The sequence below is a fragment of the Acanthamoeba castellanii genome (genome assembly GCF_000313135.1).
Source record: "Acanthamoeba castellanii str. Neff unplaced genomic scaffold scf7180000084599, whole genome shotgun sequence".
Taxonomy (NCBI): domain Eukaryota; phylum Discosea; order Longamoebia; family Acanthamoebidae; genus Acanthamoeba; species Acanthamoeba castellanii.
This window is the reverse complement of record NW_004457442.1, coordinates 1,918,621-1,934,826: the sequence shown is the minus strand read 5'-3', so window position 1 is coordinate 1,934,826 and position 16,206 is coordinate 1,918,621. Positions and strand designations below refer to the sequence as shown.

At 60.4% G+C, this 16,206-nt stretch overlaps 3 protein-coding genes and 1 pseudogene across 3 annotated transcripts; 2 read left to right on the top strand and 2 right to left on the bottom strand.

Moving 5' to 3' along the window:
* Positions 1-170: 170 nt before the first annotated feature.
* ACA1_065860 (ATPase, AAA domain containing protein) lies at positions 171-4,968 on the top strand (the record flags this gene model as incomplete). The annotated part of the gene is made up of 21 exons (XM_004339730.1): positions 171-240; positions 299-544; positions 641-732; positions 799-927; positions 1,005-1,232; positions 1,312-1,453; positions 1,516-1,647; positions 1,724-1,847; positions 1,923-2,114; positions 2,206-2,424; positions 2,463-2,528; positions 2,736-2,835; positions 2,907-3,001; positions 3,078-3,169; positions 3,239-3,498; positions 3,549-3,645; positions 3,740-3,839; positions 3,977-4,258; positions 4,329-4,422; positions 4,517-4,778; positions 4,841-4,968. 21 exons carry the CDS (start codon positions 171-173, stop codon positions 4,966-4,968), a joined length of 3,150 nt encoding a protein of 1,049 aa, XP_004339778.1.
* Positions 4,902-11,580, bottom strand: ACA1_065850 (annotated as a pseudogene).
* Positions 11,581-12,048: 468 nt separating this feature from the next.
* Positions 12,049-13,653, bottom strand: ACA1_065840 (the record flags this gene model as incomplete). The annotated part of the gene is made up of 9 exons (XM_004339729.1): positions 12,049-12,118; positions 12,289-12,362; positions 12,466-12,528; positions 12,600-12,707; positions 12,794-12,884; positions 13,005-13,056; positions 13,131-13,208; positions 13,317-13,407; positions 13,510-13,653. 9 exons carry the CDS (start codon positions 13,651-13,653, stop codon positions 12,049-12,051), a joined length of 771 nt encoding a protein of 256 aa, XP_004339777.1.
* A 414-nt stretch (positions 13,654-14,067) lies between these two features.
* On the top strand, positions 14,068-16,102 carry ACA1_065830 (uncharacterized protein; the record flags this gene model as incomplete). Its single annotated transcript, XM_004339728.1, has 6 exons — positions 14,068-14,698; positions 14,776-14,852; positions 14,926-15,004; positions 15,087-15,526; positions 15,875-15,923; positions 16,092-16,102. The coding sequence occupies 6 exons, from the start codon at positions 14,068-14,070 to the stop codon at positions 16,100-16,102; spliced, it is 1,287 nt and encodes a 428-aa protein (XP_004339776.1).
* Between the last annotated feature and the right edge of the window lie 104 nt (positions 16,103-16,206).

Below are 16,206 nucleotides of genomic sequence, written 5' to 3'. Positions count from 1 at the left end.
GATTGGTGTCGACTCAGTCACTTTTGGGCGGGAAACTGATTTGGCGGGAAAGAGTGTTTGGCTTCGACATCAACACAATTTTTTGTTCAGAACGCGACGGAGGCCTTCAATTAGATAGGATCTCTTTGAATTCTTGCCAGTCGCATATCGTTTGAATAAGCACATTCCAAATGGAGGAGGATGAAGACTGGGAAAAGATGTACGCCGAAGACATGGAGGCTCTTGAGATGATGGAAAAAGGTAGGCCTACCTTCTGCCAAAGTTGCAATGTCACGGATTCTTATTCGTCATCAATCAGAGCAAGATGCCTTGATCAACAATGGCAGCAGGCGGAGGCTGTCGTTCGATCCAACCGACCCTCCATCGGGGGAGATTGTAATTGACTACCAGTTGCCTACGGCGCTCAGGGGAGCGACAGCGACGCGCCTCCCCTCCCCTTCCTCTTTCTCCTCTTCGCTTGCGAGCACCACGAAGCGCAAGTTCGAGGAGACCGAGGAGAAGGAGATCGCCGAGAGCTACCACAAGAGGGAGATGCTCGTAAAGGGTACCCGTGCACCCACTCCCGCCGTGCGCTCGTCCTCGCTCCTCAACCAATGATGGTGCTTACGGTGGTGCGTATATGTGCGTCATGTCTGTGCAGCCAAGCGAAGGAAGGTTGAAGGCGAGAAGACCGCCTCCTCCACTGCCACCGCAGCACCAACCATCACTGTGACTTCTAACAGGCCCAAGCTGGTGCGCGATGCTCACCCTTCACTCCGCCATGATCTTGGCTGATCTCGTCTCACGGCGGCATTACAGGCCCGCGAGCCGCCGAAGAAGAAGGTGTACAGCAACAGGCCACTCGACACGCCCTGCATTCCCGTGAACTCCTACGACGGTCGGCGCGTCTATGTTGCGCTGCACGAGGAGGAAGTGAGTGAGGTCACGGTGCGGCTACACTACCCGGACCTCTCCCCATTTCGTCGTGGGACGTCTGACCTTTGCTTCTGGTCTGGCGGTTACAGGACCCGCTAGCCGAGCGCGAGCAGTTGTTGAGCACCCCGATCAGCGTTCTGCTCGAGAGAGTCCACCAGCTCGAGTTCGTCGAGGCCAGACAAGCCGCTGGGCTGGACGACGGCCTGGACGACGCTGCATCCAACACCACCAAGGTAGAGGAGAACGGAGCGGTTGAGTCCCAGCTGTGGGTCGACAAGTATGCGCCCCGCGTATTCACGGAGCTGCTCAGCGATGAGGTGCGCCCTGCCCAATTCATCCAACTTCGCTTGAAGCGATGTATATTGACGCACTCCGGGGCCGGCCCACACCAAACAGAAAACCAACCGCGAGGTCCTGCACTGGGTCAAGGAGTGGGACGAATGCGTCTTTGGCAAGAAGAGCGTGGGCATACGCAAGGCGCCCAGTCCCGCCTTTGCCGGGCGAGGCAGAGGAAGCAGCCGAGGAAGAGGCGGCTACGGTACCTATACCGCTTCACGTTCGAATATGGGTAGGGCATACTGATGAGAGTGTATCGAGCAGGGGACCGAGGAGCTGGCGGCCGGTGGGCTGGACAGCGCGGCTGGGGAACGGAAAACAACAGCGCACCGGCCGCGTCATCGCCTCAACCCACCAAGAAGAGCGAGCCGCAATTCGACGAGGCGCTGAACAAAGGTAAAGCCAGCCTCTCCGCGCACCCACTCCTTACACAGCCGCACGCTAACATCATCGCTATGGGTGCGCCGGGCAGACCGCGACAATCGGCCTTACGCCAAGGTGATCCTGCTGACGGGTCCTCCTGGCCTGGGCAAGACCACGCTTGCCCACGTCATCGCCACGGCCGCAGGCTACAACCCCGTAGAGATCAACGCCAGGTTGGGCAACCTCCCCTCCCCCTCCCCCAAAGTAAAAACCAACCAATTGCTAATCTGGAAACCGCTTACCTGCAGTGACGACCGCACGGCCAACCTCTTCATGTCGAAGGTGCTGAGCGCCACACAGATGCAGGCCGTGTTCTCGGAAAAGAAGCCCAACTGCCTCATTCTGGACGAGATCGACGGCCTCACGGGCGGTGAGAAGGGCGCCATCAAGGAACTGCTCAAGGTCATCAACGCCAAAGACAAGAAGAAGGCCAAGGCCGGGTATGTGTGCAGACACGCGGTTGCACACACAGTTTGCCGTCTCATCACCATCATCCGCGACTCACGGTGCTCACCGATCTTCTACTCTCAGACAAGCCGATGACGGAGAGCAGGGCAAAGGGAAGGGGAAGAAGGGGAGGCAGGACGCCGTTGAGTCGTCGCCGAAGCTCAAGAAGGGCTCGTCGGTGCTCGACTTGGGCAAGCTCGGGCGCAAGAAGAAGGCGCCATCGGCGTCGGACCTCAAGTCCTCGCTCACGCCCTCCGGCAAGCTGCGAAGGCACTCACTCTGGACCACCCCGCCACAGCATCCGTTGCTCTGATTGCTCACGCTCTAGCGTGTACGCGCAGGCCCATCATTTGTATCTGCAATGACCAGTACGCGCCAGCGCTGCGCGAACTTCGCTCAATTGCCAAGTACGTACCACCTTTCACTGTGTGACTGTGCCATGTGATTCTTCTCGTTTGCGCTCACTCGCGTTTGCTGTTCGATTCAATCCCACAGAGTGTTTCGATTCGATAAACCCGACCTCGGACGTCTGACTTCGCGGTTGCAGGAGATTTGCAACAAGGTCTCCATTCATTCTCTACCCCCCCCCGGTGCCATCTCTTGCTCACCCGAAGCGCGCTTCACCAGGAGGGCTTGCGGGCCGACACCCAGACCGTGATGGCGCTCTGCAACCTCGCCGATCACGACATCCGATCGTGCCTCAACACGCTGCAGGTGCGCCACCGGTGCACAGAGGTGTGTGATATCCCACAGTGCTGCCACTTACGTAGCTGGCGTTCGAGTAGTTCATCAAGCGAAAGGGCAAGGTGCTCACGGCGGACATGCTGGCCTCGACCGCTGTTGGACACAAAGATGTGCTCAAGTCGCTCTACGACGTCTGGTAACGCCACTTCATCACTGATGCGCTTCTCTTTTTTCTTTTCTTTTGGCTTTCCCCTGACCCTGTCTGCCTGCAGGAGGGAAATCTTCCAGAAGGCCGCACCATCCAAGCACAAGGCGCTGCGCGACCTCATCACGAGGCAGAGCGCAGAAAAGAGCGACTACTACGGTGCTTGTCACGCACGCCTCACACACACATGCGCAAGCTTGTCTCTTACGTAAGGGGAATGGTGCACAGACACCCTCGGGTATGACCCCGACGCGCCGACGCGCCGCTACGGCGGCGGCGCCAGCCAGCATGAGCAGTCGCGCTTCGATTCGCTGTACGAGACGCTGGCCGACCACGGCGAGATGGAGCGGATCATCGATGGCTGCTTCGAGAACTACCTCAAGTTCACCATGAACGACCCCTGTCTGGCCAAGGCACGCGCCACCGACTCCTCAGCATTTCTCAGCCTCTTTTTCGCACTGTGGCCTCACACCACCACTGCGTGCGGCGTGTGCGGTGTATGTTTGCTGTCCGTGCCATGTGTTGCGCTCGAGCACAGACGACCGACTGTCTCGACTGGCTGGAGTTCACGGACGAGATGTCGGTGCTGATTCAGAAGGAACAACACTTCACATTCCGCAAATACTTGCCCGCTGGTATGTATCGCCACTATCGCTCCCCTCCTCTCTTTGCTGCGTCTCCCACCGGAACCGATGGTGATGATGATGAGCTTTGGCTTGCCCTCTCCAGCTCCGATGGTCATCAACCGACACTGCAGCGAGAACTCGAACCCGTTCGTGTCCTTCCCGCAGAGCGATTTCGCGATGAGACAGAAGCTGGGTACCTTCAAGTACGTACTCCTTAACTCTACTTACCGCACACGGGATCATTGCCTCCAAGTGTGGAAGCGCTCATTTTCTCCATTCACACGACACACGCACACACTCACACACACGACACACGACACGGCACACACCACCTGTACAGGAATATGGTAAACACGTTTATCGCGAACTCGCAGCCGGAGATCAGGGGAACGCTCAACAGCGGTACAGTGGTCATGGAGCTGGTGCCCTACCTGGTCGACATCATCGCGCCCAAGATCCGACAGCTCAACTCGGCCCTCTTCAGCGAAGAGGAGAAGATGCACGTGCAGAACGCCGTGGGCATCATGTCCTCGTTTAAGCTCACCTACAAGCCCAGCGCGGACTACCAGCCCACCGCAGCGAAAGATCCCAAAGGCCGCACCAACCGCCTCCGTTTGGAGCCGTACGTTCAACCCCTCTGCTACGTGCGTGCAGTTTATTGTTTTTAACTGATCGGAGGTAAATGGGCGCAGGCCATTGGACGAGCTTGTGCGCTTCGAGGGGCTGGACTACGATGGGCGCCACAGAGCGCTGGGCGATGCCCAAAAAGAGATGATCGCCGCCGAGGTTCGTGCCAATGACATACACACAGACAAACACTCTTCATCTCGCATTCTCGCCTGCCTGTGCTTTGCCGCCAACGTATATCATTTTTGGGCAGATCAAGGTGGAGGAAATCAAGAAATCGGAGCGCGTGGCGATGAAGAAGCTCAAGGACGGCCCCGCGCACGCATTTGCGACGCCCGAGAAGAAGCCCGTCGTGGACGAGGCCAAGCGGCGGCAGATCCAGGAGCAGCTCATGAAAAACACCCAGAAGCTTGTGCCTGAGGGTGCGGCGACCGTGCACCGCGACTTCTTCGGGCGGGTGATTGCCAGCCCGCAAAAGGAGCCGGCCAGGAGTCCCGTCAAGAGCCCCCGCAAAGGTACTCCCCGCGCCACCGCACACACGCACGCGTTTGCTCATCTACCGACGTTGGGCTTTCAGGGGAAGTAGCAACCCCGACCAAGGTGGAGGAATCGTCGGCACCGCCGCCCGCCGAGGTCTTCTACAAGTTCCACGAGGGCTTCACCAACGCCGTGCGGCGGCCGGTCTACACCAAGGACTTCCTGTAACACACTGACCTGCTCTGCTGCTCATTCTAATAAACGTAGGATGATGGGGTGACGAAGCCAATTGATTGTACAAAGTTGAATACAGCCCGAAAGGGGTGGTTGGGTACCACCGCTGGTAATTAGGAAGACGACGTGGACGGCCGTGAGCCGAGCGGTGGTGGGACGGCGGGCGGATTGGTGGCGCTGACGGAGGGCGAGCGCGACGGGGCGGGGCGGACCAAGCGTACGCTGCCGCCGCCGCGGCCGCCGGTCGGGCCGCGCGGGCTGACGGGCACGGGGCCGGTGAAGGGCGGGATGCCGCCGGACGGCGTGGGCGGCAGCGGGGCGGGCCGCCGTCGGCGCCGGTGGAGGATGGGGTCGGCGACGGGCGCGGAGGGGCGGGCCGCCGGGCGCCGACGGCGACGGCGAGCCGGGACGTCCGGGCGGCTGTATCGGCGTACCCGAGGTAAGCGAGCTGGGTCGCGGAGGCGGGACGACTGTGCGTGTGTGTGGTGTGCGGTGTGCGGTCAGAGCTGTACACGGCTTGGGAGGAGAGCTGAGGGCTTGAGGCGTACTTGGACGCGGGGCAGGGGCAGGGGCAGGGCTGCCTGCGTAGGTGGAGAGCGAATCGCTTGAGGTGACGGGGGAAAGCGAGGTGGTGGGTGAGCTGACGCCCGTGCCGCCCACGCTGCCGCTGGCCACTTCATCCAGGGAGAGCTCGTCGCCGCTGCTATCGCTGTCGCCGTAGCCGCCCTCCGCCGACCCGCCCGGCGGCGCGATCACATCGTCGAGCTCCTTCTGCAGCTTGCGAATGCGAATCAGGTAGTTGAACACCCGCCCGAGCTCCTTGTTATTCCCCAGGCTCGCCTTCCGCTCCGGGTGCGGCACTGGCGGCAGTCGCTTGCCGCCGCCCGATTGCGGCGTATTGCTTTCGTTGGCTGGAGCTGCGTCGCCGGCCGCGTCGGGCTCGCCGAGGAGTCGCTGGTAGTAGCGGGCGAAGGCGTAGAACTTGTCCTCGGCGGTGGTGACGGCGGCGAGGAGCTTGTGGACGTTGGCCAGGTCCTGCTCCCACGTGATCTCGATCTTGCGCATGATCTCCTCCTTCTCGCGACCGAGGCCGTCGATCTCCGCGGCCTCGACGCCGGGCGTCTCCGTGCTGAGGATCACCTCGCGCACCCGCCGCAAGTCCCACAGCTTCAACAGCCTGCCACGAACTCTTAGTTGGTCAAACCATCACAAACATCGCACACGCCACACACACCGCACACACGCGCAGCCGCACACACGGGACACGTTACCGGCGGGTGAGGAGGGACATCTGGTCGAGCAGCTTCTGGAAGTGGAGTTCAATCGTGTCCAGCTGGTCGTTCGCGGTGGCCAGCAGCGCGCCCTCCATCGACGCCTGGCGCAACCCAACAGTGAGTTCCTTTCGCCGCGTGTGCGTGTTCGGTGCGTGCCACGTGTATCACCGTGCGCGTGTGCGGCGCGTGCCGCGTGTCTGTGTGCTGTGTGTGCGTGTGCGGTGGCAAGAAGCGTGTACCTGATCAAGGGCGCGCAGCTTCTTGGCCTCGGCCTTGACCCGGTTGACGAACTCGTGGAGCTTGGCCGTCTCGGCGGTGGGCGGACTCGCCGCCGCGACGATGCGCGCCGCCAGGTCCCCGATGGCCCGCTCGTCGTCGGCCTGCAGGCAGCGCCGGCTGCCCAGGTCGTCCACCGAGTGGAGGCTGTCGATGACCTTGAGCGTCACCTGGCCCAGCTCCATCAGCACCGCCGTGATCTCGATCTTCTCCTCGTTGAGCGTCACGCTGTGCGCGCCCTCGGTGTCTTCGATCTTCTGCAGCAGGAGGATGATCTCGGCCGACTTCTTGTTGAGCTCCTGGAGGTCGGTGAGCAGCTTCTCGTTGAGCGGGACGGCCTTGAGGTGGCGGGCGACGAGCGCGGCGACGAGGTCGATGGTCTCGAGCGGCAGCGGTGCGGTGGTGGCCGACGGCGAGAGGCCGCGCAGCCCGGCAAAGAGCTCCTTCTGGAACTTGGGGCCGCCGATGAACGTACGCGCCATCAGCTGCAGCACCACACTGTCCACCTCGGCCGACCCTGTCGCGTGCCACACGCAACACACACGTGAGCAACACACACGTGAGCAACACACACGCGCGACCGCACACACCTGACCGCACGCGCGACCGCACACGCACTCGCACGTACCAGGGAGGGAGGTGGGTTGCTTGAGGAGGGCGCGGATGAGGGTCTCGAGGGCGGTGCTGCCGAGGAGGGCCCTCTTGTAGGCGTTGTACTCGCCAAAGACCTGGCTCGAGTCCTTCTTCTCGATCTCGTCGAGCCACTGCTGCACGACGGGCGCGCTGATGCCCGAGTCCTCCATGGCCGCGGCGCTCCGCTCGAGGGCGTCGACGAGGCCCGACGAGACGGGCCGCCCGGCGGTCGGGGGCGGGGCTGGCCCGCGCAGGGGGAGACCCGGGGACTCCTCCGGCAGGGGCCAATGCTGACGTGGCCAACGACGTTGCGGCCGGTGTTGCTGACGTGGCAGGCGAGACCTCGATGCTGACGTCAGCAGCAGCACCGGCGGGCACGGGAAGGGCGCTGCTGGGTGGGAAGCTGAGCGAGGGCCGACGGTCGATGTTGGGCGGGACCGGTACGGCCGGCAGTGGGGCCGCGCCGACCACCGACGGCCGCCGCTCTTCGGCGATGCGCGGCTGCGGCTGCGGCTGCGGCAGCGGCTTCCGGGCGGGCGTGCTGGGCGACGACGTGGGCGAGCCGGCCAGCGTGTGCGACCACTGCTTCGTCACGCCCGCGGCCGACGACGATGAACCGGTGGCCGCCGACGCCGACACCGACGATGACAACGCCGACGACGACGACGATGAAGATGACGATGACGAAGATGTGGAGGTGGCGGGCGTTGCGGCGGCGAAGGAGGGCGACGAGAAGAAGGCGCCGAACTTGGCGCTGAGTGAGGAGGGCGCAGGCGCGGCGGTCGTGGTGGCTGCGCTGGGGGCGGGCTCCTTCTCGCACGAGAGACGGTAGAGCTCCTGCTCGTCGAAGGGCGATTCCCGCTGTAGGTAGGCCTTAAGGTGGCGGTAGTGTGACGAAATCAGCCACCTTAACTAGAGCGCTACTGCCATCTTAAGATGGCTGGTGAGGCGGTACCTGGATGTGGGGCACCTCCTCGAGGCAGTAGGGCGACTGAAAGCTGAGCTGAATCCCGCGCACGACGCCCACCATCTGATCCATCTTGTCCACGTTCATCAGCGAGTTGATGTAGTCCGGCGTCGCGTCGTTCACGTATGCCAGGTCCGTCAGGAACATGCCTGCCATACGTGTGTCATTCGTGTGCGTGTGCGGTGAGTGCGCACGCGTGTGCGATGATTAAGCGTCTAAGAAAGGAAGACGAGAGAGTACCGAGGTAGGGGAGCAGGGGAGAGACGGCGGCCTTTTGGGCCATGCGGAGATTGTGGAACGACCCGCGGGCCTCCACCAATTTCTTGAAGTCCTGGAACTGCCTGATCAGCTTGCGAGGAACCATCTGTGTGCGGCGACGTGTGTGTGCACAGAAAGCGGTGCAGATGAGTTTGATATGTAAGGAATGGATGAAGAGATGGGGCATGCCTTCCAGGTCTGCTTGAGTCGATGTACGGCGCAGTCGTCCAGCGCACTCACGACCATCATCACCGAATTGAAGTTGTTCAGTTCCAGACAGGCCTGCCAGACAAGCTTCCCAAATTGAGCACAATCCTATGACACGCATACCACCGCACGCACGCACACACCACTGACATGCACACACACGCACCTGTGCTGTCTGTATCCAGCGAGAGATTACGAGGGCGCGCGACTTGGGCTTGTCGCCCATCACCACCTCCGACTTGACCAGGCAGTTGAGCGCGTTGAAGTTCTGGATGGCGACGTAGATGTTGGGCGCGCGGTTGGGCTTCTCGTGCTTCTTGAGCTTGTTCCACAGGATGAACTCATAGGGCGTCAGTCGCTTGAAGTATCGGAAGTCCATCAACGTCAGCTGCCGCGCCAACTGCGCAAATGACCGAAGAGAGAAGGTCAGTCGTGATGCTGGCCGCACACGCACACGCATACGCACGACCGCACACACGCAACACACGCAACACACGCAACACACGCAACACACGCAACACATGCAACACACGCAACACACGCAACACACGCAACACACGGTGAGTACCTCGACGGGATTGAGGTCCTTGAAGGCGAAGTTGCCCATGGTGACCTTGCGCGAGATCTTGGGCTTGGGTGCCTCCTTGTCGAACATGACCGGGAGCGACTTCCGCTTCTTGTCCTTCTTGACTTTCTGTAGCGATGTCACAGCCACCAAGTCAACCGTCAACCGTCAGCGTGCTCTGGCGACAGAGGCGGACACTCGCTTTCCCCCAAGCTGCGGGTTGGAGATCGCACCATTTCGGTGAGAAGACTGACGAGCTGATTGGCACAGGTCATGTTGTACGCCTTCACCGGTCCCTCCTGAGAAGGCGGAGGAGAAGAAGAAGTCAGCGTTGAGGCTTCAAGGCACGCACGCGCACAAAGGGTGGAGGTGGTACGATGAAGCGGAAGAGCATGTCGGTCAGGGCCGGGTCCTGCTCGAAATCGTCGAAGTGCTTCGCGATCCACAGCTTGAGAAGGTTGTAGACCCTATTGAGAGAGCGTGTCACATACACCGTTAGCGCTCTGGGCACCGATGGTAACTTTGTGCACACGACACGCTCCGCAGCACGCACGCACAACCGCAGGCACGCACACACACACATACACACACACACAACACACAACACACACACACAGCCGCACGCGCACGAGTACCTGAGACGAATGGGGGTCTGCACGCGTTGCTTCCACTCCTCCTGGGCCAATACGTTGCCCGCGGGCGGGGGCAGCGTGAAGCGCTCGACGAGGAGGGTCATCAGCTTCTGGCCCGTCGTGTAGTGGCGGTACATCAGCAGGAACGTGCGCGAGAGCGTCGGATCTGGAGCGGTTGAAAAGGGCTTGTGTGAGCGCCGCGTGTGCGGTGGAGCGTGTGTGATCGGACACGGGGGTGTGTGCGGTCGTATGCATGTGCGTACAGGGATACTTGTCGTAGGTCAATCGCTCGACCAGTCGCTCGAGGGAGGCGGCCTTGATGCGAGGCTGCACGTCTTCCTCGCCGCCCGGCACGAACTGCAGATCGGGCGCATCCGCACGCGTGTACCTGAACGCGGCCTTCTTCGCTTCCTTCATCGCCGGCGTGAGCACAGGCTGACCAGCCGGAGTGAACTTGTATCTGCACACGAACCACGCACGACATGCAGACCATGAGACTAGGGGAGAGGGTGCAGGGAACAGCGGAGACAGGGTGCGGCCGTACCGATAGATCTCCTTGACCAGCTCCTCGAAGCTTTTGCTGATCTTGGTCTGGTCCCGCGTAATCTCGGCGAACGGACACTGCCAGCTGAGCGCCACCTCCTTGCCTGCACCACCGTCGATCATTGAGGCCACTCCTCGTGTGTGTGTGTGTGTGTGTGTTGTGTGTGTGTGTGTTGTGTGTGTGTGTGTTGTGTGGCAGTACCGTCTTCCCAGGGAATCTCGCGCTTCTTGATGCCGTGGTCCACCCCGACGAGGATGAGGGGGATGATGGAGGCGTTGCTCTCCGTTTGCTCCATCTCGCGCTCGAAACGCTTGCGGGTGACGTACCCCTTCATCTGCACCGCCTCCTGCAGCGATGGGGTCGAAGCCACGCTATACATGATCATCACTCCGTCCGCCTCTTTGATGTCCTGTCCGGTTGCAAATCTCAGATCAGCCAACCACCACCGCACACCACCGCACACCACCGCACACCACCGCACACCACCGCACACCACCGCACACCACCGCACACCACCGCACACCACCGCGGCACACAAAACAGCGTGCAGGGACGAACCAGGTCGATGAAGGACGACGTGGCCGAGTCGCCGCTGGGGATGTCCCTCAAGTCGAGTATGAAGTCCACTCCTTCGATCGTCACCCGCTTACGCCAGCTGCAGCACACGTCTGTGCACAAAAAAAAAAGTGAGCTCACGCAATGGTTGTGGGTGTGTGCGGTGGTGCGTGTGCGTGTGCGTGTGCGGTGGTGCGTGTCTAGAGGATGGAGCAGTGTGAGCAACGCACCGAGCTGATCGTCCTTGGAGCTGGCAGCCGAAGCGGCGGCATCCGACGAGGAAGAGGAGGCCGCAGCAGCCGGCACCACGTACTGAATGAGCAGCTGCGTCTTGTCCGTTTCTGCCGCGCCCATCACCAACTGCAGCGGAGAACACGCGCACACGCAAATATGGTAAACATATTATTATAAAATCATAATGTTTAGTATTTTCTGATTATAAATAATAACGAGAAGACGAGGGATGGCACATCGCGGCGAGGATGATGAGGTTGCATGCAAAACCATTTCTTTCTATTGAGGAGAAGGGGATGCCGTACGATTTTGAATTGGAGGGGATCCTTGTCGCCGGCAGGGGGCAGCTCATAGACCGAAAGCCGGTGGCTCGACCGAGAGGGGCCACCCGGCGAGGTGCGTGACCCGCCCCTGCCCCTCTGGCTGCTGTCCCTCCTCTGCGAGATCCGCCTCTGGAGCATCGCCGAACCGAGGGGAACCCAATTTCCGTTCTACAAATTAAAAAGAATAATGTATTGATTTTTAATTCTCGATCGAGCGGCAACCCCTTGCAACCTTTGCTTTCGTATGAGTCGAGAGAATCTCTTCCCTTCTTGGCTTCTCTTCTTTCCTCCACAGGCGTTCTCCACACACAGCCCTTTCGTTTATTATTTTGCGTTTATTGCGGCTTCATTACCGTTGTTGTGTTGGTCCTGTGGTCCCCATTCGCTGGGACCCTGCTGTCCTGTTCTCCGCCCAAAAGGCCCACACGAACCTCTCGTGGGCTGGCCACCTTCCACAAACAACAACGTTCACCACTTGACCTATCAAACAACATGTTGGGGTGTTGTACAGAAGCTCTAAAGGCCTTAGAGCCCTGATCAATTTCCATATCCAGCGACACACCTGACCTGGGGTGGTATGTCTTTTGGCACACAAGTCACGCCCCATCAGAGGCTGGCCTTCTGTCGACGGGACATGAAGTTCATGACGGCCTGGATACACTCGGCCGACACCCACCTGTGCACCGACCCACATACCACACGACACAAGACACACACACACACATACACACGACACACACGACACACACGACACACACGACACACACGACACACACCAGATGAGATGCGAGGCTCGACCAAGACTGGAAAGAGGGAAAGGGAAGGGAAGGGAAGGAGAAGACGAACCGTTCGCCAAGCAGTTCGACCTCCTCCTTGTTGACGGCATCGAGCAGGGCGAGGCGCCGGTTGTTGCGGATCAACTGGAAGATAAGACAACGCCATGTTTCGCGCGAGTGAGTGCGCAGGCCAGCACGCTCGCAATGCCCCTCTGGAAGAACAACAAGAAGAGGGAAATTGGGGTACCCGCTTGGACAGCTGCACGGCCTCGGGAGGATACGATGCGAGCTGGCGTGCGATGGCGAAGACCTGCTCATGTGCGTGAGTCGATGCCCTGTGGTGGTGGGTGGGTGGTGGGTGGTCACAGTGGGAAGTGCAACCTTTTCGGTAAACTGGTCGCCCTTCTCGGTGAAGACCTCGTTGAGGAGGTTGGCCTTGAGCGCCTCACGGGCGGAGAACTTTTTGCCCAGGAGCAGCATCTCGTTGGCCTGGTGTGTGCCGACGAGGCAGATGTAAGCGGGGGGGAGGGGCATGCAACCCGGCGGTGTGTGCGGTCGTGCGTGCGCGATTGTACCTTGAGGGCGCCCATCGATTCGGGGAAAAGGAGAGACGAGCAGGCCTCGGGACTCTGCGCCAGCTGCATGAACGGCGTGTGCAGCGAGCATCTGCGCGCCATTTTCACACTTCTTTGTCAGACCAACCACCACCACCACGACCACCACCCACCCACCTACCCACCACCAGGGCATCACGACCAGCGCGGCCAGCGCGTCACACAAACGCACGTTTCAGAGCCGTAGACGAGGTCGCAGTGCCCCAGAATCGTGGCGGCGATGCCTGGCAGGCCGAGACTTCATTGTCAGCGCACGCGCCACGAGAAGCCAGAGGAGAGGGAGAGTGCGCGCACGTACCCACGGCGGGACCGTTGACCGCGGCAACGATCGGCTTGGGGAAGAGGATGAACGCGTTCACGAAGCGCGTCAGGAGGTCTGTGGAGACGGCCCGCCGAGAGGGAGAGTGAGCTCTCACAGGGCGCAGTGCCACACATGGAAGGAAGTGGTGAAGGAGCGGAGGAAGAGGTGTGAGAGCCTACGAACCCTTGGCCGGTGTGGTGTCGGTGGAGTCGGCGCGCAGGAAGTTGGCGAGGTCGTTGCCGCTGCTGAAGTAGTCGCCCGCACCCGTAAACAGCTGTGCCCGGAAGAGATTGATTTGAGGAATTGCAGAGGGGGGGAACGGAAAACCGATTATGTGCGTAGTATTGAGAGAGGATGGCCATACCACAGCGCGAACGTTTTCATCCTTTGCGGCTTGGGCCAGGGCGACGATGCATTCCTCGTACTGCTCGTGATTGAAAGCATTCTTGCGCGAGGGCCTGTTCAGTCGCAGGATGAGCACGCCTTCCTTCACCTCCGTCGTAATCGCCGTGAACCCCATCCTTCTCCACACTAGTCGTTGTTTTTTCTCTCTATTTTTCTTAATTTTTTCACTTTTATTTTACTTCTTTTTTCCCTCTGGTGACGAACACCACCGCGTGCCCACAACAATTACGAAGCAGTCCGCTGCAGGCTCCCCGGTGGTGTGTCCACCGGTGACCGTCTCGGCCAGAGTCACTCTTTGTCCCCAATGTCGGGAGAGTCGCTGGCCGCTGCGTCTGACGCCAACTCCACACACAAGACCGATTTAAAGAGAGCAAGGGCCAATAGTGAAGGAGATCGTGGAATGAAATTACACACAACTCCGCACGCAAATGGTACGGCGCACAAACAGACGTAGCGTGCGTTGTCCCCAAGCTGACTGGCCCAGTTGTTCCCTCAACCCCACCCGCGGCAGAGGAGAAGAGAACAGAAGATGACCTCGCTGGTGCGCAAGCTCACGGCTCTGTTCTCCTCCAACAATACGAACCAACAACAGCAGAAACCTGAGGCCAAAGTTGATGAAGGCGAACCGGTGGCCACCGACCCTGCAGCCGAAGGCCGCGACGCGAAGAGGGAGAAGGAGGACACTGAAGCCACGCGAGCGGAGAAGGAAGATACGGTGAACGACAAAGGTGAAGGTAACAGCGAGGAAGAAGGAACACAGGCCGGGTACTCTTCGCCGCTGCGTGCTGGGTCGGGTACTATTGAGACCGACAACGCGAGGGAAGGGGAAAACGAGGAGAAGAAGGCGAGCGCGGAAGATGAACCACGAGTTAAGGGGGCTGGCGCCAAAAGAACGAAGCAGAAAAAGAAGGTGACGCTGCGGACCGCGGACGGAACTAGAACAACAAATAACGAAAGCGACGAAAAGAAGGCGAGCGGAACCGCTGCGGCCGAGCAAAGGGAGCGGCGGCCGACGCTGGTGGGCCGTCTGCGGACCCACTCGCTGGCCAACATCTTCAAGCTGGTCAGCGCCGAACCGGCCGCCGAGCAGGAGGGTGCCCTGCTCGACCCCGCCGATGCTGAAGGCCCGGCCGAGAGGGACGGTCTTCTCTTCAAGGAGGGTACCTTCCTCTTCCCCTTGGCAGCCCCTAAAAGGGTGGTGGCCGTGCTGACGCGGTGGCCTCTCTCGTTGGTGCAGGCGGGCAGTGGAAGACGTGGAAGCAGCGGTGGTTCATCCTCAAGAACGCCAAGCTCTTCTACCGCGCTGCCGACAGTGTACGCCACGCACCGTCCTCGTTGATGTGATGGCGATGATGGAGCTTGCTGCTGATGTTGTTGTTCGTGACAGACCAAGCTGCTGGGCAAGATCGACCTGTTGAACGCCAAGCTGTCCCTCGAGGAGCGCTACACCAACCCCGAGTTTGAGAGTACGCGCGCGCGCGTACCTTGGTGTTGCGCTCACTCCTCCGCCAAGCTGAAGCTGACTGCCGCCCCTCGCCGCCGCCGCAGTGCGAACGTGTCTCGTGATCACGTGCAGGGAGGCCACACGCGGAAGCGGCGGCGCCGTGTCGCCGCGTAAGCAGGTGGTCCGCAAGTACTACCTCTTCGCCGAGGCGTACTTCGCCACGGGCAAGTGGCTCGAGGCCATGAAGCTCAGCGTGGCGCGCGTCGCCCGCGAGGAACGTCGTCGGATGCGGGCCGAGAGCTGCGAAGCCGCGAGCGGAGGCGGCGGTCGAGGCGACGCTGGCCTGACCAGCAGCGGCCGCCTGTGGACGAGCTCGACACTCACGCCGACGGCTCGCCGGCCAGACGGCGCAAAGAACGAAGAAGAGACGACGACGAGAGGGAACGAGGAAGAAGAGCAGGAAGAGAAGAACGAGCCAGCGGAGCAAAGGGAAAACGAGGAGAACACACCAGAAGCACCCGCGGATGCGTCGAGCGAGCCTGTAGTAAACAGGATTGCCCTTTTTTTCCTAATGCTGTGTGCTGTGTACGATAGGATAGAGGTGAGTTTCTTGGAATGTAGTAGAAGGTTGTTGTGCACATGGGTGGTTGACTGGGGTTTCTTCTGGGTGGTCAGCTCAGATGTAGAAATCCTCCTGCAGTTACGAAAGCACGTTCGTGAGACACACCGCACGAGCCCCACTGCTCACGCACACGCAAGCGGAGGAAGAAAGTACCACGGCAGGCGCATGGCGGTCGCACAGGAAGGTGGCGAGGTAGATTGAGTCAACGCACGGAAGACCCACCTCGGTCAGCCTACGCACCGCCTTCTTCTCGGCGTTGGCGCCCACCAGACCATACCGATGCGCCTGCAAATCCTTCTATTTAGCACACAGGCGAATGGTGTGTATTCGTGTGTGTGTGTGTGTGTGTGTGTGTGTGTGTGTGTGTGTGTGTGTGTGTGTGTGTGTTCGTGTTGTGTTATGTTGTGTGTGTGCTTTACCTTGTGCTTCTTGATCTTTACGAGAGACCGCGTAGATATCAGCTTGCCGCCACCTGCGCCATTCACAGGTCAATACTAATAATAGTGTGGACCGAGGCAGAGACGCCAGTATAGATAAGATGCAGGTACCTGACTCGATGATCTTGGCCATGATGTCGGGCGTGGGCTCGGTGTCACCCACGA